Below are 25,081 nucleotides of genomic sequence, written 5' to 3'. Positions count from 1 at the left end.
AGCCCAAACTTGAGGACGCGCGGAGCCGTCTCCAATAGCAACCGGCTGGGCGGGGCCAGGGAGGCGGTCACGGTGTGGGCGGGGCCGTGAGACGTCACGGCGATGGGTGTGGTCTCGGTGACGTGGCGAGTGGGCGGGGCTGCACTGCGGTCAGTTGGCGCTGAGCGGCTCCAGCGAGCGGGAGCTGCGGGAGAGAGAGCGAGTCCGCCCGGCCCGAGACAGAGCCCGAGTCCCGGCCCCAAACCCGCCCCGGCCCCGGCCCCGGCCCCGCTCCCCCACAGCGCAGCGCCCAGCGACCGGACTGAAACTTCTGGAGAAGCCCCGAGCTGTTCAGTAAGTGCGGCAACCCCGCCTCCACCCCCATCAGACCCCCCCCTCACCCACCGCCCTCCAGACCCCCCCCTCACCCACCGCCCTCCAGACCCCCCCCTCACCCACCGCCCTCCAGACCCCCCCTCACCCACCGCCCTCCAGACCCCCCCCTCACCCACCGCCCTCCAGACCCCCCCCTCACCCACCGCCCTCCAGACCCCCCCTCACCCACCGCCCTCCAGACCCCCCCTCACCCACCGCCCTCCAGACCCCCCCTCACCCACCGCCCTCCAGACCCCCCCTCACCCACCGCCCTCCAGACCCCCCCTCACCCACCGCCCTCCAGACCCCCCCCTCACCCACCGCCCTCCAGACCCCCCCTCACCCACCGCCCTCCAGACCCCCCCTCACCCACCGCCCTCCAGACCCCCCCTCACCCACCGCCCTCCAGACCCCCCCCCTCACCCACCGCCCTCCAGACCCCCCCCCTCACCCACCGCCCTCCAGACCCCCCCTCACCCACCGCCCTCCAGACCCCCCCCTCACCCACCGCCCTCCAGACCCCCCCCTCACCCACCGCCCTCCAGACCCCCCCCTCACCCACCGCCCTCCAGACCCCCCCTCACCCACCGCCCTCCAGACCCCCCCTCACCCACCGCCCTCCAGACCCCCCCTCACCCACCGCCCTCCAGACCCCCCCTCACCCACCGCCCTCCAGACCCCCCCTCACCCACCGCCCTCCAGACCCCCCCTCACCCACCGCCCTCCAGACCCCCCCTCACCCACCGCCCTCCAGACCCCCCCCTCACCCACCGCCCTCCAGACCCCCCCTCACCCACCGCCCTCCAGACCCCCCCTCACCCACCGCCCTCCAGACCCCCCCTCACCCACCGCCCTCCAGACCCCCCCTCACCCACCGCCCTCCAGACCCCCCCTCACCCACCGCCCTCCAGACCCCCCCCTCACCCACCGCCCTCCAGACCCCCCCCTCACCCACCGCCCTCCAGACCCCCCCCTCACCCACCGCCCTCCAGACCCCCCCCCTCACCCACCGCCCTCCAGACCCCCCCCTCACCCACCGCCCTCCAGACCCCCCCCTCACCCACCGCCCTCCAGACCCCCCCCTCACCCACCGCCCTCCAGACCCCCCCTCACCCACCGCCCTCCAGACCCCCCCTCACCCACCGCCCTCCAGACCCCCCCTCACCCACCGCCCTCCAGACCCCCCCTCACCCACCGCCCTCCAGACCCCCCCTCACCCACCGCCCTCCAGACCCCCCCTCACCCACCGCCCTCCAGACCCCCCCTCACCCACCGCCCTCCAGACCCCCCCTCACCCACCGCCCTCCAGACCCCCCCTCACCCACCGCCCTCCAGACCCCCCCTCACCCACCGCCCTCCAGACCCCCCCTCACCCACCGCCCTCCAGACCCCCCCTCACCCACCGCCCTCCAGACCCCCCCTCACCCACCGCCCTCCAGACCCCCCCTCACCCACCGCCCTCCAGACCCCCCCTCACCCACCGCCCTCCAGACCCCCCCTCACCCACCGCCCTCCAGACCCCCCCTCACCCACCGCCCTCCAGACCCCCCCTCACCCACCGCCCTCCAGACCCCCCTCACCCACCGCCCTCCAGACCCCCCCTCACCCACCGCCCTCCAGACCCCCCCTCACCCACCGCCCTCCAGACCCCCCCTCACCCACCGCCCTCCAGACCCCCCCTCACCCACCGCCCTCCAGACCCCCCCTCACCCACCGCCCTCCAGACCCCCCCTCACCCACCGCCCTCCAGACCCCCCCTCACCCACCGCCCTCCAGACCCCCCCTCACCCACCGCCCTCCAGACCCCCCTCACCCACCGCCCTCCAGACCCCCCCTCACCCACCGCCCTCCAGACCCCCCCTCACCCACCGCCCTCCAGACCCCCCCTCACCCACCGCCCTCCAGACCCCCCCTCACCCACCGCCCTCCAGACCCCCCCTCACCCACCGCCCTCCAGACCCCCCCTCACCCACCGCCCTCCAGACCCCCCCTCACCCACCGCCCTCCAGACCCCCCCTCACCCACCGCCCTCCAGACCCCCCCTCACCCACCTCCCTCCAGACCCCCATCCTTCAGACCCCTCCTCTTTTCCCCCCCCACTCCAGACCCCCCTCTCTCCTACCACCCTCCAGACCCCCCGAACCCCCACTCCAGACCCCCCACGAGGCACTGAGGGCCTGTTGTCACTTCTATTTATATTTTTAATCTGTGGTTCCCTCTCCAGAGTGACCAGGCAGCTGGATATCCAACTGCTCCTCCGAGGGTGTTGACTGCAGCTGAAACTGAGAGACTCGCTCGCTCTCGGAAGGTGAGAAGTCCCAGAGCCTGAAGGTATTCCACTCATCCCCTTCCCTCTGACACTGTGAAGGACAGAAGGCTGACAGGGAGCGGATTTTTTCCCCAATATAGCTGTGGGATTTCTGACAAGGCAGCTCTGTGGGAGGCTCCTCACCACGTGTCTCAATCCCACAGCTGTTAAACCAGTCAGACTATTCTGAGAGGGGACTGTCTCCCAGTTCTCTCCCAGGAGAGAACAGCAGTGTATTTGGAAAGTCACAATCTGATCAAGCAGAGGCAGCATAGTTTCATGAAGAGGAAATCACATCTGACAAATTTACTAGAGTTCTTTGAGGAGGTCTCAGCCAAAGTAGATAGAGGAGAACCAGTAGATGTTGTTTATTTGGAGTTTCAAACGGCATTTGATAAGGTGCCACTCAAAAGACTACTAAGGATAGGAGCTCATGGCGTTGGAAGTAATATTCTGGCATGGATAAAGGATTGGCTAACTAACAGGGAGTAGTGATAAGGGGGTCTTTCTCAGGTTGAGGGCAGTAACCATGGAGTGGAACAGGGATCAGTGCTGGGACTGCAGCTCCTCACAATATGTATTAAGGATTTGGAGGAAGGGACAGTGTACTATGGGCAATTTGTGGATGATACAAAGGTGGGAGGGAAGGCAGGTTGTGAGGAGGATATAGTTTACAGAGAGATACTGACAGGTTGGTGAGTGAGCAGAAAATTGGCAAATGGAATTCAATGTGGGGAACATGTGAGCTCGTTCATTTTGGAAGAAAGAATGAGAAGGCAGATTATTATTTAAATGGAGAGAGACTGCAGAAAGCTGGAGCACAAAGGGACTTGGGCAGGAGGTAATAGGGAAGGCAAATTAAATGCTAGCTTTTATTTCAAGGCTGGCTGGAGTATAAAAGTAAAGAGGTGTTGCTGCAACTGTACAAGGTACGAGTGAGGCCACATTTAGAATATTGTGTACAGTTTTGGTCCCCTTATTTAAGGAAAGATATATTATTGGAGGCAGTACAGAGGTGGTTTACTCGGATGATTCCGGGTATGGGGGGACTGCCATATGAGGAAAGATTAAACAGCTTGGGTCTGTATCCCTTGGAGTTCAGAAGACTGTGAGGTGATATAATTGAACGTATAAGATTCTTAGGGGGTTAGACAGGATGAATAATTTGATTTGATTTATTACTGTCATGTGTATTAACAGTGAAAACTATTGTTTCTTGCGCGCTATACAGACAAAGCATACCGTTCATAGAGAAGGAAAGGAGAGAGTGCAGAATGTAGTGTTGCAGTCATAGCTAGGGTGTAGAGAAAGATCAACTTAGTGCGAGGTAGGTCCATTCAAAAGTCTGACGGCAGCAGGGAAGAAGCTGTTCTTGAGTCAGTTGGTACGTGACCTCCGACTTTTGTATCTTTTTCCCGATGGAAGAAGGCAGAAGAGAGAATGTCCGGGGTGTGTGGCGTCCTTAATTATGCTGGCTGCTTTGCCGAGGCAGCGGGAAGTGTAGACAGAGTCAATGGATGGGAGGCTGGTTTGCGTGATGGATTGGGCTACATTCACGACCTTTTGTAGGTCCTTGCGGCCTTGGGCAGAGCAGGAGCCATTCCAAGCTGTGATACAACCAGAAAGAATGCTTTCTATGGTGCATCTGTAAAAGTTGGTGAGAGTCGTAGCTGACATGCCAAATTTCCTTGTTTTTTTCCCTTGTTTTCCAAATTTTAATGTTGGGATATTTCCGTTCATGAGAGAGTGTTGGAGCAGAGGGGTGGCATGGTGGTTAGCATTGCTGCCCCTCAGCGCCAGGGACACGGGTTCGATTCCAGCCTCGGGTGACTCTGTGGAGTTTGCACGTTGTCCTGTGTCTGCGTGGGTTGTGGGTTTCCTCCGGGTGCTCCGGTTTCCTCCCACAGTCCAAAGATGTGCAGGTTAGGTGGATTGGCCATGATAAATTGCCCCTTAGTGTCGCAAGACGTGAAGGTTAGGGGGAATAACGGGGTAAATGCATGGGGTTATGGGGACAGGGTGGGGGGTTCCTGGGTAAGATGCTCTGTTGGCGATTCGGTGCAGACTCCATGGGCCGTTTCTGCGCTGTAGGGATTCCATGATAGTCGCAGAATAAGGGTGAGCTCATTTAAGGTGGATTTGAGGAAGAATTTCTTCTTTCAAAGACTGGTGAATCTTTGGAATTCTTTACCCCAGGAAGCTGTGGAAGCCACGTCCTGGAACGTTCTCAAGGCTGAGATGGATAATTTTTTAATCAGTTGGGGAATTAAGGGTTACCAAGAGAAGGCAGGAAAGTGGACTTGGTGAGTGTCAGATCAGCTATGACTTTATTAAATAGTGGCATAAGCTTGAAGGGCTGAATGGCCTGTTCCTGATTCTTATGGTTAGTCCCATCACTGCACTGATCACAGTCCAAAAAATACCCTGGACCTGCTCAGTTCTGCTGTTCCAGCTGACACCCTCTTCTCAGCCTCTGATTACCCTCCATGAGCCAACAATGCAATCACTTCATTCCGGTCTGTGTGATGGATATAGTACAGCCTGAAAGTGTACAGATTTATTGAATTGCAGCCCCCCTCACCTGTGAAAACAGTTTATCTCTTTACCTTATTGTAAATTTTAATAGTTTACAATAAGGAACTCTGGCAAAATGTCATCCAGACTCGAAACGTTGGCTCTATTCTCACTGCACAGATGCTGTCAGACCTGCTGAGATTTTCCAGCATTTTCTGTTTTTGTAAACTCTGCTAATCTGCCAGTTCACCCCTTAAACATCTCCCATCTTGTGTGAAAAGGCCCAGGTTCTCACGTCTCTCTTCACAACTGTAAGCCCCTGTCAGACCCCCCTCAGATCTGTACCACACCTATTCTATTAATGTCAATTTGAGGAATGGGCTGTAAAACCTGTGCGCGGTGCTCTAACTGCAGCCTGTTGTTAACCTCCTTACATTTCCTATGTGGCCACATTTCAGTGAGTACTCACCGGCTGTAACGGGATTTGAGAGGTTAGGTGGTTGTGAAAAGTGCTGTATAATTGCAAGCCTGTCTTTTCTTTTGTATTCCAAACGTCTACCAGACCGGGAATTCTCTGCCTTTTGTGGCTCTCTGTGGTTTTCTCTCTGTGCTGTCTGCTGTACTTCCAAACAATACCCCCACTCACTCCCCCCCCTTCCCGTCCCTGTGCACTCTGTGTGGAATGTTACCATTTCAGCAATGTTCAGCTTCCTGATTGAACTGTGTCTGGTAACCTTTCTATCACCTGATTGAAGGCCAACAATATCCAAACAGCACCCGACGCACAACACGCTCTTGTGTTTAACTTTCATCTTGCTACCTTCACAGAATCCCACAGTGCGGAAGAGGCCCTTCGGCCCATCGAGTCTGCACTGACACATTAGAAACACCTGAACTCCCACCGAATCCCATCCACCAGTCCTTGGCCCATAGCCCTGAATGTGATGATGAGCCAAGTGCTCACCCAGGTATTTTTTAAAGGATGTGAGGCAACCCGCCCTCTACCACCCTCCCAGGCAGCGCATTCCAGACCCTCACCACCCTCTGGGTAAAAAGGGTTTTTCCTCACATCCCCCCCCCCCCCTTAAACCTCCTGCCCCTTGCCTTGAAACTACATCCCCTCGTGACTGACCCTTCAACTAAGGGGAACAGCTGCTCCTTATCCACTCTGTCCGTCTCCCTCATAATCTTGAACACCTCAATCAGGTCGCCCCTCAGTCTTCTCTGCTCCAATGAAAACAACCCAAACCTATCCAACCTCTCTTCATAACTTCAATGCTCCGTCCCAGGCAGCATCCTGGTGAATCTCCTCTGCACCCCCTCCAGTCCAATCACATCCTTCTCATAATGTGGTGACCAGAACTGCACACAGTGCTCCAGCTGTGGCCTCACCAAAGTTCTATACAACCCCAACATGGCTTCCCTGTTTTTGTAAAGTTTATCCTGTTTGAATTCTCTGCACCAAGAAGCCTTCTCCCTCCTCTGGATCCGGTCGTGGACTGAAGCCCCATTTTAGGAATTTTGAGTTCATGTAATCTGGGCTGACAGTGCTGTGCTGAGGGAGTGCTGCATAGTTGCTGTCTGTTGGATGAGATGTTAAACTGAGTCTGCTTATTCAGGTGGATATAAAAGACCGTGCTATTGAAAAAGCGCAGAGAATTTCTCCCCATGTCCTGGACAGAGTTTACCCTTCAGCCAGTAGCTGGGACAGAGTTTACCCTTCAGCCAGTAGCTGGGACAGAGTTTACCCTTCAGCCAGTAGCTGGGACAGAGTTTACCCTTCAGCCAGTAGCTGGGACAGAGTTTACCCTTCAGCCAGTAGCTGGGACAGAGTTTACCCTTCAGCCAGTAGCTGGGACAGAGTTTACCCTTCAGCCAGTAGCTGGGACAGAGTTTACCCTTCATAGAACATAGAACATAGAACATTACAGCGCAGAACAGGCCCTTCGGCCCACGATGTTGCACCGACCAGTTAAAAAAAAACTGTGACCCTCCAACCTAAACCAATTTCTTTTCGTCCATGAACCTATCTACGGATCTCTTAAACGCCCCCAAACTAGGCGCATTTACAACTGATGCTGGCAGGGCATTCCAATCCCTCACCACCCTCTGGGTAAAGAACCTACCCCTGACATCGGTTCTATAACTACCCCCCCTCAATTTAAAGCCATGCCCCCTCGTGCTGGATTTCTCCATCAGAGGAAAAAGGCTATCACTATCCACCCTATCTAAACCTCTAATCATCTTATATGTTTCAATAAGATCCCCTCTTAGCCGCCGCCTTTCCAGCGAAAACAATCCCAAATCCCTCAGCCTCTCCTCATAGGATCTCCCCTCCATACCAGGCAACATCCTGGTAAACCTCCTCTGCACCCTCTCCAAAGCCTCCACATCCTTCCTGTAATGTGGGGACCAGAACTGCACACAGTACTCCAAGTGCGGCCGCACCAGAGTTGTGTACAGTTGCAACATAACGCTACGACTCCTAAATTCAATCCCCCTACCAATAAACGCCAAGACACCATATGCCTTCTTAACAACCTTATCTACTTGATTCCCAACTTTCAGGGATCTATGCACACATACACCTAGATCCCTCTGCTCCTCCACACTATTCAAAGTCCTCCCGTTAGCCCTATACTCAACACATCTGTTATTCCTACCAAAGTGAATTACCTCACACTTCTCCGCATTAAACTCCATCCGCCACCTCTCGGCCCAACTTTGCAACCTGTCTAAGTCTTCCTGCAAACTACGACACCCTTCCTCACTGTCTACCACACCACCGACTTTGGTGTCATCAGCAAATTTGCTAATCCACCCAACTATACCCTCATCCAGATCATTAATAAATATTACAAACAGCAGTGGCCCCAAAACAGATCCCTGAGGTACACCACTTGTAACCGCACTCCATGATGAATATTTACTATCAACCACCACCCTCTGTTTCCTATCCGCTAGCCAATTCCTGATCCAATTTCCTAGATCACCCCCAATCCCATACATCTGCATTTTCTGCAGAAGCCTACCATGGTGAACCTTATCAAACGCCTTACTAAAATCCATATATACCACGTCCACTGCCTTGCCCCCATCCACCTCCTTGGTCACTTTCTCAAAAAACTCAATAAGGTTAGTAAGGCACGACCTACCTGCCACAAAACCATGCTGACTATCACCTATCAATTCATTACTCTCCAAATAACTATAAATCCTATCCCTTATAATTTTTTCCAACATCTTGCCGACAACAGAAGTGAGACTCACCGGTCTATAATTCCCGGGGAAGTCTCTGTTCCCCTTCTTAAACAATGGGACAACATTCGCTAACCTCCAATCTTCTGGTACTATACCAGAGGCCAACGACGACCTGAAGATCAGAGCCAGAGGCTCTGCAATCACTTCTCTTGCCTCCCAGAGAATCCTTGGATAAATCCCATCCGGACCAGGGGATTTATCTATTTTCAGACCCTCCAGAATATCCTGCACATCCTCCTTATCAACTGTAATACTGTCTATTCTACTCCCTTGCAACCCAGTGTCCTCCTCAGCTATATTCATGTCCCCTTGCGTGAACACCGAAGAGAAATATTGGTTCAATGCTTCACCAATCTCCTCCGGTTCCACACATAACTTCCCTCTGCCATCTATAACTGGCCCTAAACTTGCCCTAACCAACCTTCTGTTCTTGACATACCTATAGAACGCCTTAGGATTCTCTTTAACCCTATCCGCCAAAGTCTTCTCATGTCCCCTTTTAGCCCTTCTAAGCTCGCTCTTCAACTCCCTCTTAGCCAATCTAAAGCTTTCTAGTGCACTTCAGCCAGTAGCTGGGACAGAGTTTACCCTTCAGCCAGTAGCTGGGACAGAGTTTACCCTTCAGCCAGTAGCTGGGAGAGAGTACCTGGCCATTCTCCTGCTGTGTACAAATTGGCTGCTGTCGTTTCTACATTACAGCAATGATTACACTTCCAAATTAATCACTTTGCAATACCCAGGGGATATGAAACACACTGTATAAGTGTGAGCTTGTTCTTGGCGCAGTTGCCTTATTGATGGCCAACTTCTACCAGTTGCAGTTTAGGATCCATCTGCAGATTAATGAGAATCTGGATCTCAGATTTCTGGCTGATGCTTCTACCATGTCCCCATGCAGAGCGTAGACCTCGTGGTCTGTAGCTGAGGTAAAGAGCAATAGAGGGAGCACTGATTCACTGCTCAGTATCTGAACAATCTTCTTCCTCGTACCCCTGTCGCAGCTGAGAAAGTGGGATCAGCTTTCTCCACCTGATGTACTTGTGACAGAGAGCGGGAGACTGACCTGTGCTTTACAGGGGAAGAATGATTCTGGCTCTTTGCAAAATAGTCCTTTTGGAATTGGCGATGAACAGGTTTGTCAGCTTTCTGGATCTTACAAGACAACTTAAGCTGACACTTTAAGCCACAGTGTGACGATGCGACTCCCAACATGGTACGGTCAGAAACTGGATATTCCTGTCATTGAGTGAACATTCTCAGAGGCTCACACTGACACGGGTTCAGCAGCCTGAACCCGGTGCATTTAGTAACAGGTCTCCTTAGCTGTGCTCACATCTCGCCATTAGCTGCATCACTGTAATGGGTACAAAACTGGTGGGTACAGGTCTGTCAGTGTATAACACTGGGGTTCAGTACTGGTGGGGACGGGTCTGTCAGTGTACAACACTGGGGTACAGTACTGGTGGGGACGGGTCTGTCAGTGTACAACACTGGGGTACAGTACTGGTGGGAACGGGTCTGTCAGTGTACAACACTGGGGTACAGTACTGGTGGGGACGGGTCTGTCAGTGTACAACACTGGGGTACAGTACTGGTGGGGATGGGTCTGTCAGTGTACAACACTGGGGTACAGTACTGGTGGGGACGGGTCTGTCAGTGTACAACACTGGGGTACAGTACTGGTGGGGACGGGTCTGTCAGTGTACAACACTGGGGTACAGTACTGGTGGGGACGGGTCTGTCAGTGTACAACACTGGGGTACAGTACTGGTGGGGATGGGTCTGTCAGTGTATAACACTGGGGTTCAGTACTGGTGGGGACGGGTCTGTCAGTGTACAACACTGGGGTACAGTACTGGTGGGGACGGGTCTGTCAGTGTATAACACTGGGGTTCAGTACTGGTGGGGACGGGTCTGTCAGTGTACAACACTGGGGTACAGTACTGGTGGGGACGGGTCTGTCCGTGTACAACACTGGGGTACAGTACTGGTGGGGATGGGTCTGTCACTGTATAACTGGGGTACAGTACTGGTGGGGGATGGGTAAAGTAAAGTTTATTTATTAATCACAAGGCTTACATTAACATTGCAACGAAGTTACTGTGAAATTCCCCTAGTCGTCACACTCCGGCGCCTGTTCGGGTCAATGCACCCTAACCAGTACGTCTTTCAGATTGTGGGAGGAAACCGGAACATCCGGTCTGTCACTATGTAACACTGGGGTACATGACTGGTGGGAACTGGTCTGTCACTGTATAACACTGGGGTACAGTACTGGTGGGAACTGGTCTGTCACTGTATAACACTGGGGTACAGTACTGGTGGGGACGAGTCTGTCACTGTATAACACTGGGGTGCAGTACTGGTGGGGGCGGGTCTGTCACTGTATAACACTGGGGTACAGTACTGGTGGGGGCGGGTCTGTCACTGTATAACACTGGGGTACAGTACTGGTGGGGGCGGGTCTGTCACTGTATAACACGGGAACAGTACTGGTGGGGACGGGTCTGTCACTGTATAACACTGGGGTACAGTACTGGTGGGGATGGGTCTGTCACTGTATAACACTGGGGCACAGTACTGATGGGGATGGGTCTGTCACTGTATAACACTGGGGTACAGTACTGGTGGGGATGGGTCTGTCACTGTATAACACTGGGGCACAGTACTGGTGGGGACGGGTCTGTCACTGTATAACACTGGGGTACAGTACTGGTGGGGACGGGTCTGTCACTGTATAACACGGGCACAGTACTGGTGGGGACGGGTCTGTCACTGTATAACACTGGGGCACAGTACTGATGGGGACGGGTCTGTCACTGTATAACACTGGGGTACAGTACTGGTGGGGGCGGGTCTGTCACTGTGTAACACGGGAACAGTACTGGTGGGGACGGGTCTGTCACTGTATAACACTGGGGTACAGAACTGGTGGGGACGGGTCTGTCACTGTATAACACTGGGGTACAGTACTGGTGGGAACGGGTCTGTCACTGTATAACACTGGGGTACAGTACTGGTGAGGACGGGTCTGTCACTGTATAACACTGGGGTACAGTACTGGTGGGGACGGGTCTGCCATTGTATAACACTGGGGTACAGTACTGGTGGGGACGGGTCTGTCACTGTATAACACTGGGGTACAGTACTGGTGGGAACGGGTCTGTCGCTGTATAACACTGGGGTACAGTACTGGTGGGGTTGGGCCTGTCATTGTATAACACTGGGGTGCAGTACTGGTGGGGACGGGTCTGTCGCTGTATAACACTGGGGTACAGTACTGGTGGGGTCGGGTCTGTCACTGTATAACACTGGGGTACAGTACTGGTGGGGACGGGTCTGTCAGTGTATAACACTGGGGTACAGTACTGGTGGGGACGGGTCTGTCAGTGTACAACACTGGGGTACAGTACTGGTGGGGACGGGTCTGTCAGTGTACAACACTGGGGTACAGTACTGGTGGGGACGGGTCTGTCAGTGTACAACACTGGGGTACAGTACTGGTGGGGACGGGTCTGTCAGTGTATAACACTGGGGTTCAGTACTGGTGGGGACGGGTCTGTCAGTGTACAACACTGGGGTACAGTACTGGTGGGGACGGGTCTGTCAGTGTACAACACTGGGGTACAGTACTGGTGGGGACGGGTCTGTCAGTGTACAACACTGGGGTACAGTACTGGTGGGGATGGGTCTGTCACTGTATAACTGGGGTACAGTACTGGTGGGGGATGGGTAAAGTAAAGTTTATTTATTAATCACAAGGCTTACATTAACATTGCAACGAAGTTACTGTGAAATTCCCCTAGTCGTCACACTCCGGCGCCTGTTCGGGTCAATGCACCCTAACCAGTACGTCTTTCAGATTGTGGGAGGAAACCGGAACATCCGGTCTGTCACTATGTAACACTGGGGTACATGACTGGTGGGAACTGGTCTGTCACTGTATAACACTGGGGTACAGTACTGGTGGGGACGGGTCTGTCGCTGTATAACACTGGGGTACAGTACTGGTGGGGACGAGTCTGTCACTGTATAACACTGGGGTACAGTACTGGTGGGGACGGGTCTGTCACTGTATAACACTGGGGTACAGTACTGGTGGGGATGGGTCTGTCACTGTATAACACTGGGGTACAGTACTGGTGGGGACGGGTCTGTCACTGTATAACACTGGGGTACAGTACTGGTGGGGACGGGTCTGTCACTGTATAACACTGGGGTACAGTACTGGTGGGGACGGGTCTGTCACTGTATAACACTGGGGTACAGTACTGGTGGGAACTGGTCTGTCACTGTATAACACTGGGGTACAGTACTGGTGGGGACGAGTCTGTCACTGTATAACACTGGGGTACAGTACTGGTGGGGACGGGTCTGTCACTGTATAACACTGGGGTACAGTACTGGTGGGGATGGGTCTGTCACTGTATAACACTGGGGTACAGTACTGGTGGGGACGGGTCTGTCACTGTATAACACTGGGGTACAGTACTGGTGGGGATGGGTCTGTCACTGTATAACACTGGGGTACAGTACTGGTGGGGACGGGTCTGTCACTGTATAACACTGGGGTACAGTACTGGTGGGGACGGGTCTGTCGCTGTATAACACTGGGGTACAGTACTGGTGGGGACGGGTCTGTCACTGTATAACACTGGGGTACAGTACTGGTGGGGACGGGTCTGTCACTGTATAACACTGGGGTACAGTACTGGTGGGGATGGGTCTGTCACTGTATAACACTGGGGCACAGTACTGATGGGGATGGGTCTGTCACTGTATAACACTGGGGTACAGTACTGGTGGGGATGGGTCTGTCACTGTATAACACTGGGGCACAGTACTGGTGGGGACGGGTCTGTCACTGTATAACACTGGGGTACAGCACTGGTGGGGACGGGTCTGTCACTGTATAACACGGGCACAGTACTGGTGGGGACGGGTCTGTCACTGTATAACACTGGGGCACAGTACTGATGGGGACGGGTCTGTCACTGTATAACACTGGGGTACAGTACTGGTGGGGGCGGGTCTGTCACTGTGTAACACGGGAACAGTACTGGTGGGGACGGGTCTGTCACTGTATAACACTGGGGTACAGAACTGGTGGGGACGGGTCTGTCACTGTATAACACTGGGGTACAGTACTGGTGGGAACGGGTCTGTCACTGTATAACACTGGGGTACAGTACTGGTGAGGACGGGTCTGTCACTGTATAACACTGGGGTACAGTACTGGTGGGGACGGGTCTGCCATTGTATAACACTGGGGTACAGTACTGGTGGGGACGGGTCTGTCACTGTATAACACTGGGGTACAGTACTGGTGGGAACGGGTCTGTCGCTGTATAACACTGGGGTACAGTACTGGTGGGGTTGGGCCTGTCATTGTATAACACTGGGGTGCAGTACTGGTGGGGACGGGTCTGTCGCTGTATAACACTGGGGTACAGTACTGGTGGGGTCGGGTCTGTCACTGTATAACACTGGGGTACAGTGTTGGTGGCGACGGGTCTGCCACTGTGTAACACTGGGGTACAGTACTGGTGGGAACGGGTCTGTCGCTGTATAACACTGGGGTACAGTACTGGTGGGAACGGGTCTGTCACTGTATAACACTGGGGTGCAGTACTGGTGAGGACGGGTCTGTCGCTGTATAACACTGGGGTACAGTACTGGTGGGGACGGGTCTGTCATTGTATAACACTGGTGTACAGTACTGGTGGGGACGGGTCTGTCACTGTATAACACTGGGGTACAGTGTTGGTGGCGCCGGGTCTGCCACTGTGTAACACTGGGGTACAGTACTGGTGGGGACGGGTCTGTCACTGTATAACACTGGGGTACAGTACTGGTGGGGACGGGTCTGTCACTGTATAACACGGGTACAGTTCTGGTGGGGACGGGTCTGTCGCTGTATAACACTGGGGTACAGTTCTGGTGGGGACAGGTCTGTCACTATAACACTGGTACAGTAATGGTGGGGATGTGTCACTAACACTGGGGTACAGTGCTGGTGGGGACGGGTCTGTCACTGTATAACACTGGGGTACAGTACTGGTGGAGACAGGTCTGTCACTGTATAACACTGGGGTACAGTACTGGTGGAGACAGGTCTGTCACTGTATAACACTGGGGTACAGTACTGGTGGAGACAGGTCTGTCACTGTATAACACTGGGGTACAGTACTGGTGGGGATGGTCTGTCACTGTATAACACTGGGGTACAGTACTGGTGATGGTATCATTGAGGTATATTCTCGTACAGCTACTGATTGTCCTGCCCCCACAGTGTGACTCTAACATGAGGTGAGCAGTTTCCTCGATGGAGATTCTTCTCGGTTTAATTTTCCAGTGTGTGTGACTGGGGGGCTTGTCTGGAGCGTAGAGGTGGGGTGGGTGGGGCTTGTGCGGGTCACAGAGTTGGGGGGAGGGCTCGCGCGCGACACAGGGTGAGGGGGAGGCACGCGCGGGGCACAAGGTTGGGGGGGGTCTCACGTGGGGCACAGGGTGGGGGCTCGCGCGGGGCACAGGGTGGGGGGGGCTCGCGCGGGGCACAAGGTGAGGGGATGGCGGGCATGGGGCGGGGGCTCGCACAGAGTGGGGGGGTGGGGGCTCGCGTGGAGCATCAACACCAACACAGACCTGTTGGAACGTGTGAGCTGTTCCTGCGCTGTAAATTCCGCTGTCCCCTGGTTATTCTCTGTGATGTAATCTGTCCAGTGAATCTGTTAGTGTGTACATGTGGGATTTATTTCTTGTTTCTCTCTAGTTGACCCCTAGTTCTACCTCTGTTCCCCCGATTGGGCTGGATATCAGCACAATGACTACGGAGCTGATTCCTGATGAAGATGGATTCTACTCCAAAGCCAAGAAGTACTGGAAGAATATCCCACCCACAGTGGACGGCATGTTGGGGGGTTACGGACACATCTCCAGCATCGACATCAACTCCTCCAAGAAGTTTCTGCAGAGGTTTATTGGGGTGAGTCTCTTTCTCATTACTGGGGTTCTTTCCAACACTTATTCAATCCTGCCCCTGAAACGCTTTTATTTTTTGTGATCCCAGACTAACCTCAGCATCTTCAGGTCTAACCGAATGACAAAGGTGGTGGGTTTAATGTGCCCCTAGGGGTATAAGAATGGTGGGGCCTGTGACTGGGTGGTGGGGCAGGCAGTGGGGAACAGGCTAACAGATATTGGGTTGTAAGTGCTTTGGCCACTGGTGCTGAAGTTACACCTCAAACGTCTGCTAAAATTCATCATCATAAGTACAAGTGTAAAATTTTCTTTGAACCAGCACAATTAGCTAATCTAAGCAAATAGAACCGTCGCACAGCAGGGGCACTTACACCTGTTTGTTTTGCTCATTTTCTGCAAGAGTAATTCACCAAGTGCAACTCCCCTGCCTTTTCCCCAAATCCTGCAAATTCTTCCTCTTCAGGTAAATTCTCACTTAGAATAGGATTCTAATGAGTTCGATCCTGTTGAGGGACTAGAGTCATAGAGGTTTACAGCATGGAAACAGGCCCTTTGGCCCAACTTGTCCATGCCGCCCTATTTTTTTAAAACCCCTGAGCTAATCCCAATTGCCCACATTTGGCCCATATCCCTCTATACCCATCTTACCCATGTAACTGTCTAAATGCTTTTTAAAAGACAAAATTGTACCCGCCTCCACTACTACCTCTGGCAGCTTGTTCCAGACGCTCACCACCCTCTATGTGAAAAAATTGCCCCTCTGGACACTCTTGTATCTCTCCCCTCTCACCTTAAACCTATGCCCTCTAGTTTTAGACTCCCCTACCTTTGGGAAAAGATATTGACTATCTACCTTGTCTATGCCCCACATTATTTTATAGACCTCTATAAGGTCACCCCTCAGCCTCCTACGCTCCAGAGAGAAAAGTCCCAGTCTATTCAGCCTCTCCTTATAACTCAATCCCTCAAGTCCCGATAGCATCCTAGTAAATCTTTTCTGCACTCTTTCTAGTTTAATAGTATCCTTTCTATAATAGGGTGACCAGAACTGTACACAGCATTCCAAGTGTGGCCTTACCAATGTCTTGTACAACTTCAACAAAACATCCCAACTCCTGTATTCAATGTTCTGACCGATGAAACCAAGCATGCTGAATACCTTCTTCACCACTCTGTCCACCTGTGACTCCACTTTCAAGGAGCTATGAACATGTACCCCTAGATCTCTTTGTTCTATAACTCTCCCCAACACCCTACCATTAACTGAGTAAGTCGTACTCTGGTTCAATCTACCAAAATGCTCTTCCAAGCTGACTGCTTTCTGACTCGAGGCTTTGTGAGGACCACTGTAGTTCTCTTCCATTAGCTGCAAACTAAGCAAATCTTCCTGTTGCTTTTCCCCCTCAAATCCCAAACTGAACTACCTGCTTCTGTCAGCAAGCACAGATAAATTAAAATAAAAGAACCTTCTACCCAAGGCTCTACTCTAAATCACTATCTCTATGGCAATGTGGAACATCACCACCTGGAGGTTCCCCTCCAAGTCACTCACCATCCTGACTTGGAAATATATCGCCGTTCCTTCACTGTCACTGGGTCAAAATCCTGGAATTCCCTCCCTAACAGCACTGTGGGTGTACCTACACCTCAGACTGCAGCGGGTTCAAGAAGGCAGCTCACCATCACCTTCTGAAGGGGCAATTAGGGATGGGCAATAAATGCTGGCCTAGCCGGTGACACCCACATCCCATAAATGAATCAAGAAAAGCTTTGGGTTTATTCAAGCAGAACTGCAAACAAATAATTCCGCCTTCAACGCAATCCTTTGATTCTGCAACCCAAAAGAATAGTTTATCTTCGTAATGGATAAAATTGCCCCTCTCCAGACTCCCTGATCCCTTGACACGTTTAGTGATTGATCATTTGTTCAAATTTTTTATTTCCGCTGTGGTGGAAACTCTGATCTTGGACAACAAACACAGGCTGCCTTCTGAGTGTCTTAAACCCAGGCTTGTTTCAATTGCATTTGCATCAGAGTTTTTACCAGGTTCACACCAGATGCTCGCATTTTTCTACAGTTTAAATCTTTATTTCCTTAAGCTAAAAGTTGTATTCTAACACATAAATGAATTATGAGCCAGATATTCACAACAAATAGATCAGAATTGTTTCTTCCCTCTCTCCCATTCCAGTAAAAATGGTTTGATGTGTTTAAGCATGAGAGCAAGGGGCGGTTTAATTCATCCCGCTGTAAATGGGATTATCCCAATCCATGGCCTCCCTCTTTTTGGGAAGTGACTGAATTTTGGTGCCTGCCCAGTAACCGATACAGACCTAATCGTACCAGGACGCTGGAGAGTGACTGCGCTGTCTGGCAACACCTTTACACCATCTTTCGTTGTCGACAGGAAGGTTCGGGGAAAGCCAGCGCGGGCTGCGCACTGGACTGCGGTGCTGGGATTGGCAGGATCACCAAGAGGCTGCTGCTGCCTCTGTTTAAAATTGTCGACATGGTGGATGTGACGGAGAGCTTCTTAGCTAAAGCGAAGGCGCATCTGGGGGAGGAAGGCAGCCGTGTGGGCAACTACTACTGCTGTGGCCTGCAAGACTTCATCCCACAGCCCCAGAGATATGATGTTATCTGGATCCAGTGGGTGATAGGTAAGGCACGGAGTGGAATTGCTGTTAGTCAGTGAGTCTGTACACGTATTGAGACCAAGTGCAGATGGAGCAGGGTTAGAGGGCGGGGAATCAGAGACCAGGGCGTGAACATAGAATTTTAAAATGAAGACTGCGTTATATTCAGTCCTTACTGCATCCTCATTTATAATAGTATTTGCCCATGTAAACCCCTCACCCCATTACACACTCCCACCTGTGGTCGCACTGAACTCCTCATCATGGAAGCGTGTATTAACGTGACATGTTTACATGGGAAGTTTCCATTATAAATGCAGATCATAGAATCCCTACAGTGCAGAAAGAAGCCATTCAGCCAATTGAGTCTGCACCGACCACAATCCCACCCAGGCCCTACCCCCACAAATTTACCCCGCTAATCCCTCTAACCTACCATCCCAGGACACTAAGGGGCAATTTAGCACGGCCAATCAACCTAACCTGCACGTCTTTGGACTGTGGTAGGAAACCGGAGCACGCGGAGGAAACCCACGCAGACACGGGGAGAATGTGCAAACTCCACACAGACAGTGACCCGAGCCGGGAATCGAACCCAGGTCCCTGGCGCTGTGAGGCAGCAGCGCTAACCACTGTGCTGCCAGTTACAGGATTTGAAATAAGTATGTCCACATTTGTAGTGGAGTAAATTGACAGAATGTTCATGTAGACATAAGATAATATATTTCACTGAGTTTAAGAAATCAAGTTGTGCTTCAGGGTCTCGAGACCAAGTGTGATCTCCAGGTGAAACCAGCTGGCAATAACTAATAACAGGCCTCATTCAATGCCCAATTTAAAATCCTCCTTTCTATCTTCAGTTTGACAAAATACTTTTCACCTGATAATTTAAACTGAAATAGCAAAACGTTCTGGCAGTTTGAGGCAGAGAGAAGCAGTTAGTTACGGCAGGTGGCCTTCTCTGTCGGGCAGACAGTGGGGCTGATAGCTGTAAATCTGAAGCGTGACAGGTTTACATAGGCAGTTTCCACTATAAACTCGGGCAGAGGAATATAAAAGAAGGAAGCACAGGTGTAAGATTTTTAATGCACTCTGCAGCGATTCTGCCTCTTTTCCCCAACCTCCGGAAACTCTTATCGCTTGTTGAGGTACATCGCACAGGCACCGATATCTGAAGTCACTCTGTTTACTGGGTGAGCCTAACGCTGTACAAACCCCACTGCCTAAAACATCTGCGTTTAAAATGGGCCGTGGCCTGCATCAACGCCACATTGAAAACCATTAGCTATTTACTGCAGTGACGCTCCCAAATCCTCGGTCATTAGGTCTTGATGCTGCTCTGTGTACTTCACATAGAGACAGCTGTGTTTGCTCACTGTTCACCCCTCCTTAAGGCGCACTTGAAGCAAAACCACTCAAGAAAATAGCAGCACTTTCAGATCCAATTACATTAGCTTTAGTACTTTCACTCCCCCATAACTGGTTTGGGGTTATAGTTTGCAGTAGCAAAGGTGATGGTCTTCAATAATGTCCGTCAGTTTGTATTAATGTACAGTTACACTGCTCATTGTGTGTGGTGCCTGATATTCATGATGGCAACTGTATTGATGAGTTAGCTGACTTTGAGAGAACCAGAGAATGGTTATGCACAGATGGAGGCCATTCTACCCATCGAGTCCATGCCAGCTCTCAATAGAGCAGTTTAGTTAGTCCCACTCTTTGCTCTTTCCATTCAGATGCTTATCTAATCCCCTGTAACAGGACACAATTAACCAGCCTTTCAGGCTGTGCATTCCACATTCTAGCCACTTGCTGCATGTAATTATTTATTCCACATAATGTCTTTGGTTCTCTTGCCGGTTGCCTTAAATAGTCAGGCCCAGGCTTGTTCTCAGTTAGTGTTCACTCAGGCAGTCATAGAATGTGCAGCAGAGACAAGCCATTCAGCCCCACTGTTCATGCTAACGTTTATGTACATGGGCAAGATGGGCCGAAGGGCCTGTTTCCATGCTGTAAATCTCTGACTCTATGACATCAGAGCATTGGTTTGAGGTAAGGAATGGGGGCACCAGCACAAGTCGGGTGTGATGGAACACTCTCCACTTGCCTGGATGGGTGCAGCTCCAACAACGCTCAAGAAGCTCAACACCATCCAGGACAAAGCAGCCCCGCTTGATTGGCACCACATCTACAAACCTCCACTCCCTCCAGCACTGACACTCCATAGCAGCAGTGTGTACTATCTACAAGATGCACTGCAGCAACTCACCAAAGATCCTCAGACCGCACCTTCCAAACCCACGACCACTTCCATCTAGAAGGACGAGGGGTGCAGATACCTGGGAACACCACCACCTGCAAGTTTCCCTCCAAGCCACTCACCATCCTGACTTGGAAATATATCGCCATTCCTTCGCAGTCGCTGGGTCAAAGTCCTGGAATTCCCTCCCTTACGGCATTGTGGGTCAACCCACAGCACATGGACTGCAGCGATTCAAGGCAGCTCACCACCACCTTCTCAAGGGCAACCAGGGATGGGCAATAAATGCTGGCCAGCCAGCGACGCCCATGTCCCACAAATGAATAAAAACAAAACAGCTGATTTTCCCCAACCCCCATTGGCCCTGGGGCCCTTTTCTACCCCCTACCCATCATTCCATCTGAGAGCAATGCAGCTGAGAATCGAAGCACTTTGGGCTACGTACTGAGCACAGAGCATCGACAGCTGCCCTGGGCTGTGCACATTTACCCAGTACAACACAGACCAGAAACTAATGATACTTACCCTGTGAAATGAGCTGTTCTCTAAGGGTTACTGCTGTCTTGTCATTGTGAAGTTCAGCCAGTCTTTAATGAGCCTCTGCTGTCAGTGCGCGCCCCCCCCCTCCCCCCGTGTGCCTGTGACAGCCCCCCCCCCCCCGTGTGCCTGTGACAGCCCCCCCCTCCTCCCCGTGTGCCTGTGACAGCCCCCCCCCTCCCCGTGTGCCTGTGACAGCCCCCCCCCCCCCGTGTGCCTGTGACAGCCCCCCCCTCCTCCCCGTGTGCCTGTGACAGCCCCCCCCCCCCGTGTGCCTGTGACAGCCCCCCCCCTCCCCGTGTGCCTGTGACAGCCCCCCCCCCTCCCCGTGTGCCTGTGACAGCCCCCCCCCTCCCCGTGTGCCTGTGACAGCCCCCCCCCTCCCCGTGTGCCTGTGACAGCCCCCCCCCGTGTGCCTGTGACAGCACCCCCCCCCCCCCCCGTGTGCCTGTGACAGCCCCCCCCCCTCCCCGTGTGCCTGTGACAGCCCCCCCCCCCCCGTGTGCCTGTGACAGCCCCCCCCCCCTCCCCGTGTGCCTGTGACAGCCCCCCCCCCCCTCCCCGTGTGCCTGTGACAGCCCCCCCCCCCTCCCCGTGTGCCTGTGACAGCCCCCCCCCCCCCGTGTGCCTGTGACAGCCCCCCCCCCTCCTCCCCGTGTGCCTGTGACAGCCCCCCCCCTCCTCCCCGTGTGCCTGTGACAGCCCCATACCACTCAGGGCAGCAGTGACACCTCTGAGATCTAACAACAGTTACCCGTCGGGGGATTTCCCACCCTGGAGATTCACTCTGATCTTTGGGTGCTGAATCACGCTGTCACGCTGGGATACCAGTATCTCTGCCCCCTCACCCCAATACCAGGGGCTGGGGTACCATTAGCCCTGACGCCCCTCCTTCCCTCCCCAGTACCTCACCTCAAACACAACACTGGGGGTTGACCTTGCATTGAGCAGCGTTGGAGGCTAACGACAAGCTGTCCAGGCCTGGTGCCTCGAGGTGCAGTTCCGCAGGGATAGTGAGCAGCAGCAGGACCCAAGCTGCCAGCCCTGCAGCCCAGTAATCCTGCAGACACCGTAGATAGGGACTGTTTTTAGTGGCCCTCACCCCCACCACATGCTGGAGTCCGTGTACAGAACACTCTTGTTGTGAGTGACTTGGCACAATGGAGAATGAAGTTAGCAATGGACCAGTCAGCACAATATTCAGCTCACAAGAGGCTCTTGTATAAATTTCTGCTGTCAATTCAACGAGACAATTCGCAAGATTTATAAATGGAGGCAGAGAATACAAAAGCAAGAGAGATTAAACTAAATCTTCATAAATCATTGGTCACCTGGCACATAATGTCTGACTGTGGGCCTTGCACTTTAGGGAAGATGTCAAGGCCTTGGGGAGGGGGTGTTCCAGGGAACAGGGAGTTCAGATACATGGAGAAGCTGGGATTGTTCTCCTGAAGCACAGTGATGGTTAAGGGGGAGATTTACTGGAAGTGGGAGGAGGGTGGGTAGCCAGAGGGACACAGATTGGAGACAATTGGGAAAAGAACCAGCGGGGGAGATGTGGAGAGTTAGATTTGACCCAGCAAGTTGCTGTGATCTGGAAGGTGATGGAAGCAGATTCAAGAGGAACTTTCAAAGGGGAAATTGGATCCTCACTGGAGAAATTTGCCAGGCTGTAGGAAAGAGTGGGACTAATTGAATAGCTCTTTCAAAGAGACAGCACCGGTGCGATGGGCAGAATAGCTGCTTCCTGCATTGTAATTTTTACAATTCTATGAATGTAGGCCAAGGTATGAATTATGTTCGACAGTCTTGACGGCCTCCTGTAGTTTCCATAAGGGAGTCACCGAGTCTCTCTTGACATTGTTTCAGGGCACTTGACTGACACCCACCTCACCCAGTTCCTGAAGAGGTGCCAAAAGGGTCTTCGCCCCAACGGGATCATCTGTGTGAAGGACAATGTGAGCCAGGATGGGGTGATTGAGGACGAGGTGGACAGCAGTGTCTGTCGGGACCTGTCCTCCCTGCGGGCCATCGTGCGGCTAGCGGGTCTTCACCTGATAGCAGAGGAGAAACAGGACAACTTCCCAGATGAGATTTACCAGGTGTACAGTCTGGCCCTGAGGTGAAGCTCACTGACCCCCTGTGCGAGGTAGGGGTGTCGTCAGGGGAGAGGGGGAGAGTGAGAGAGGTAAAGAGAAGAGAATGAAGCACAGCTCCGGCGCACTGGGTGTGATCTAAAAGAAACCTGAAGCACAACACAGAGCACAACTGAATCAGACTTCATCCTGGAATGACCTGGAACCACCTTTTCCCCCAGTGGATAAATCTGAGGGAAGCATTGAACAGGATGCCGAGAGACGGGGTAAGCAGTTTCATGCCCTTTTCTGGATTCTGACTACACTTGGATCATCACTGCATTTCTTCGGAGCAGAGTTTCCAGGGAAGAGGTGGGATACTGGGGTATTTTGTATTTGTCATGCAGAATGAGCTGGAATCGACTGGTTATTTTTTCCATTCACCAGAAGCTATTAGCTGGCGAACAACAAGTCCCCGTCAGGACTGAAGCTTCTGATCTGGGTGAGAGTTCAGTCCAGCAATGAGGGAATGCTGCACCCTTCAAGGTCACGTCTTGTAACCAGAGGCCCAATTTGGCCGGAGTTTCTTCCTCAGACGGCATTATCTGTCCACCCACTGCGTTAAACCCCCTTGAGAAACCTCACTCTGAGCAACATGGCTTCCCCAGTTGCCTCAGAGCTTTGGGGCGTTACTTACGGGCAGTGCTTCCTTGCTAATGTTGGCCCGGTGTGAATCTCGGGCTGCAAGTATTTCCATGGCTTTGGCCTTTTTTAACCGATGACTCACCCTGGGGAATTCTCACCATTGGAGCCTTCCAGTCTCTGCCTCTGCACTCTCTCTCTCCGTTTCTCTCTCTCGCTCTCGACCTCCCAGTCTTGTGTGCCGTTGAAGTTTGGAGAAAACGCATTCAGATCCCACAACAGGTTGAGGCCCAAGAAACTTGGTTCAATTTTTAAACAATGCAATTTATCAGATATCATAATTTATTAAATAAATGGATTATTTTTGTGTGAAATGTGTGTGTTTTGTCATTTGAAAGTATCACTGCTGACGGTGCAGACCAGCACAGCAGGAATTCTCTCCAACAGGTCTCTGTTACTGCGCTTAACGCCTGCAGGAATAATCCAGGATTGCTAGTCTGTGTGATTATTCTGCTCAATGCACCAACTCCATGATTGATATTTATAAACCTGACCGGCCCCAGAGGATAAGTTGCTTCTCTCACTTTTTGAATCAGATGATAATGGGTTTGAATTCTACCCTTGTGGCTTGAACGTAAAATCTGGCCTGAGACTCCCAGGAACGATGCAGAGGGGTTACTGTGCGGTCTGAGGGGGGGACGGCGCAGAGGGGGCGCCGCACTGTCTGAGGGGGTGCGGTGCAGAGGGGTGCACCGTGTTGTCCGAGGGGGGAGGCACAGAGGGGGCACCGCGCGGTCTGAGGGGGGATGGTGCAGGCAGGAGACGCTGTACAGTCTGGGGGATGCTGCGGGGGGGGTGTCGCACAGTCTGAGGGGGTGGGGGGATGGCACCAACGGGGCGTCGCGCAGTCTGGGGGACGTATGGCGTAGAGGGGGTGCCACGCAGTGAGGGGGGGGGGATGGTGCAGAGGGGGCGCCGCGTGGTCTGAGGGGGGGGATGGTGCAGAGGGGGCGTCGCGCGGTCTGAGGGGGGACGGTGCAGACTGGGGGACGGCGCTGGGGAGGTGCTGCGCAGTCTGGGGTATGGATGGCGCGCAGTCTGGGGGCGCTACACAGTCTGATGGGGGGGGGGCTGTGCAGTCTGGGGCGCGGACGACGCTGAGGGAGCGCCACGCAGTCTGAGGGGGCACTGGGCAGCCTGGGGAGCGGCGCTGTTAAACATACACTCTTTCAAACGAGATGTTAAACCGGTCCACCATCTCCCTTGTGTAAAGATACCACAGCTGCTGTTTTGAATATTTGGTGAGTATTTATCCCTCAACCAACATCAATAAAACTGACCTTCGATGCCTCAAGTTTGCAGATTTAAGAGTCTATCAGTTTTCCTGTAGAATGTCACCTGTTCAGCTGGGATTTCCACATCACTGAAATCCCTCTAAATGGGTTTGGAGTTTTCAAATCCTGTAGCTCCTTAACTATCAGGATTGTCGGAGCGCCTGCAGCAGCTGGTCTG

At 53.0% G+C, this 25,081-nt stretch overlaps 1 protein-coding gene across 2 annotated transcripts; it reads left to right on the top strand.

The window, feature by feature from the left end:
- Nucleotides 1–23,943, top strand: ntmt1 (N-terminal Xaa-Pro-Lys N-methyltransferase 1). Of its 2 annotated transcripts, none has more exons than XM_078226177.1 (5): nt 1–333; nt 2,579–2,662; nt 15,210–15,422; nt 17,827–18,079; nt 22,722–23,943. In XM_078226177.1, the coding sequence occupies exons 1-5, from the start codon at nt 103–105 to the stop codon at nt 22,976–22,978; spliced, it is 1,038 nt and encodes a 345-aa protein (XP_078082303.1). In that variant the 5' UTR covers nt 1–102; the 3' UTR covers nt 22,979–23,943. The 2 variants fall into 2 exon arrangements, with proteins under 2 accessions (XP_078082303.1, XP_078082304.1); XM_078226178.1 differs by having other exon boundaries at nt 66–333; nt 2,579–2,685.
- Nucleotides 23,944–25,081: the final 1,138 nt, after the last annotated feature.

This window comes from Mustelus asterias, chromosome 13 (assembly GCF_964213995.1).
Source record: "Mustelus asterias chromosome 13, sMusAst1.hap1.1, whole genome shotgun sequence".
Taxonomy (NCBI): Eukaryota; Metazoa; Chordata; class Chondrichthyes; order Carcharhiniformes; family Triakidae; genus Mustelus; species Mustelus asterias.
This window is presented reverse-complemented; position numbering and strand designations above follow the sequence as displayed.

What these genes read in the sequence shown, in the direction of transcription:
- ntmt1 (XM_078226177.1), top strand. Translation starts at nt 103, where the DNA reads ATGGGTGTGGTCTCGGTGACGTGGCGAGTGGGCGGGGCTGCACTGCGG. An exon ending in GACTCGCTCGCTCTCGGAAG is followed by an intron (nt 2,663 to 15,209) that starts GTGAGAAGTCCC and finishes GTTTCTCTCTAG; the next exon opens with TTGACCCCTAGTTCTACCTC. An exon ending in TTCTGCAGAGGTTTATTGGG is followed by an intron (nt 15,423 to 17,826) that starts GTGAGTCTCTTT and finishes CGTTGTCGACAG; the next exon opens with GAAGGTTCGGGGAAAGCCAG.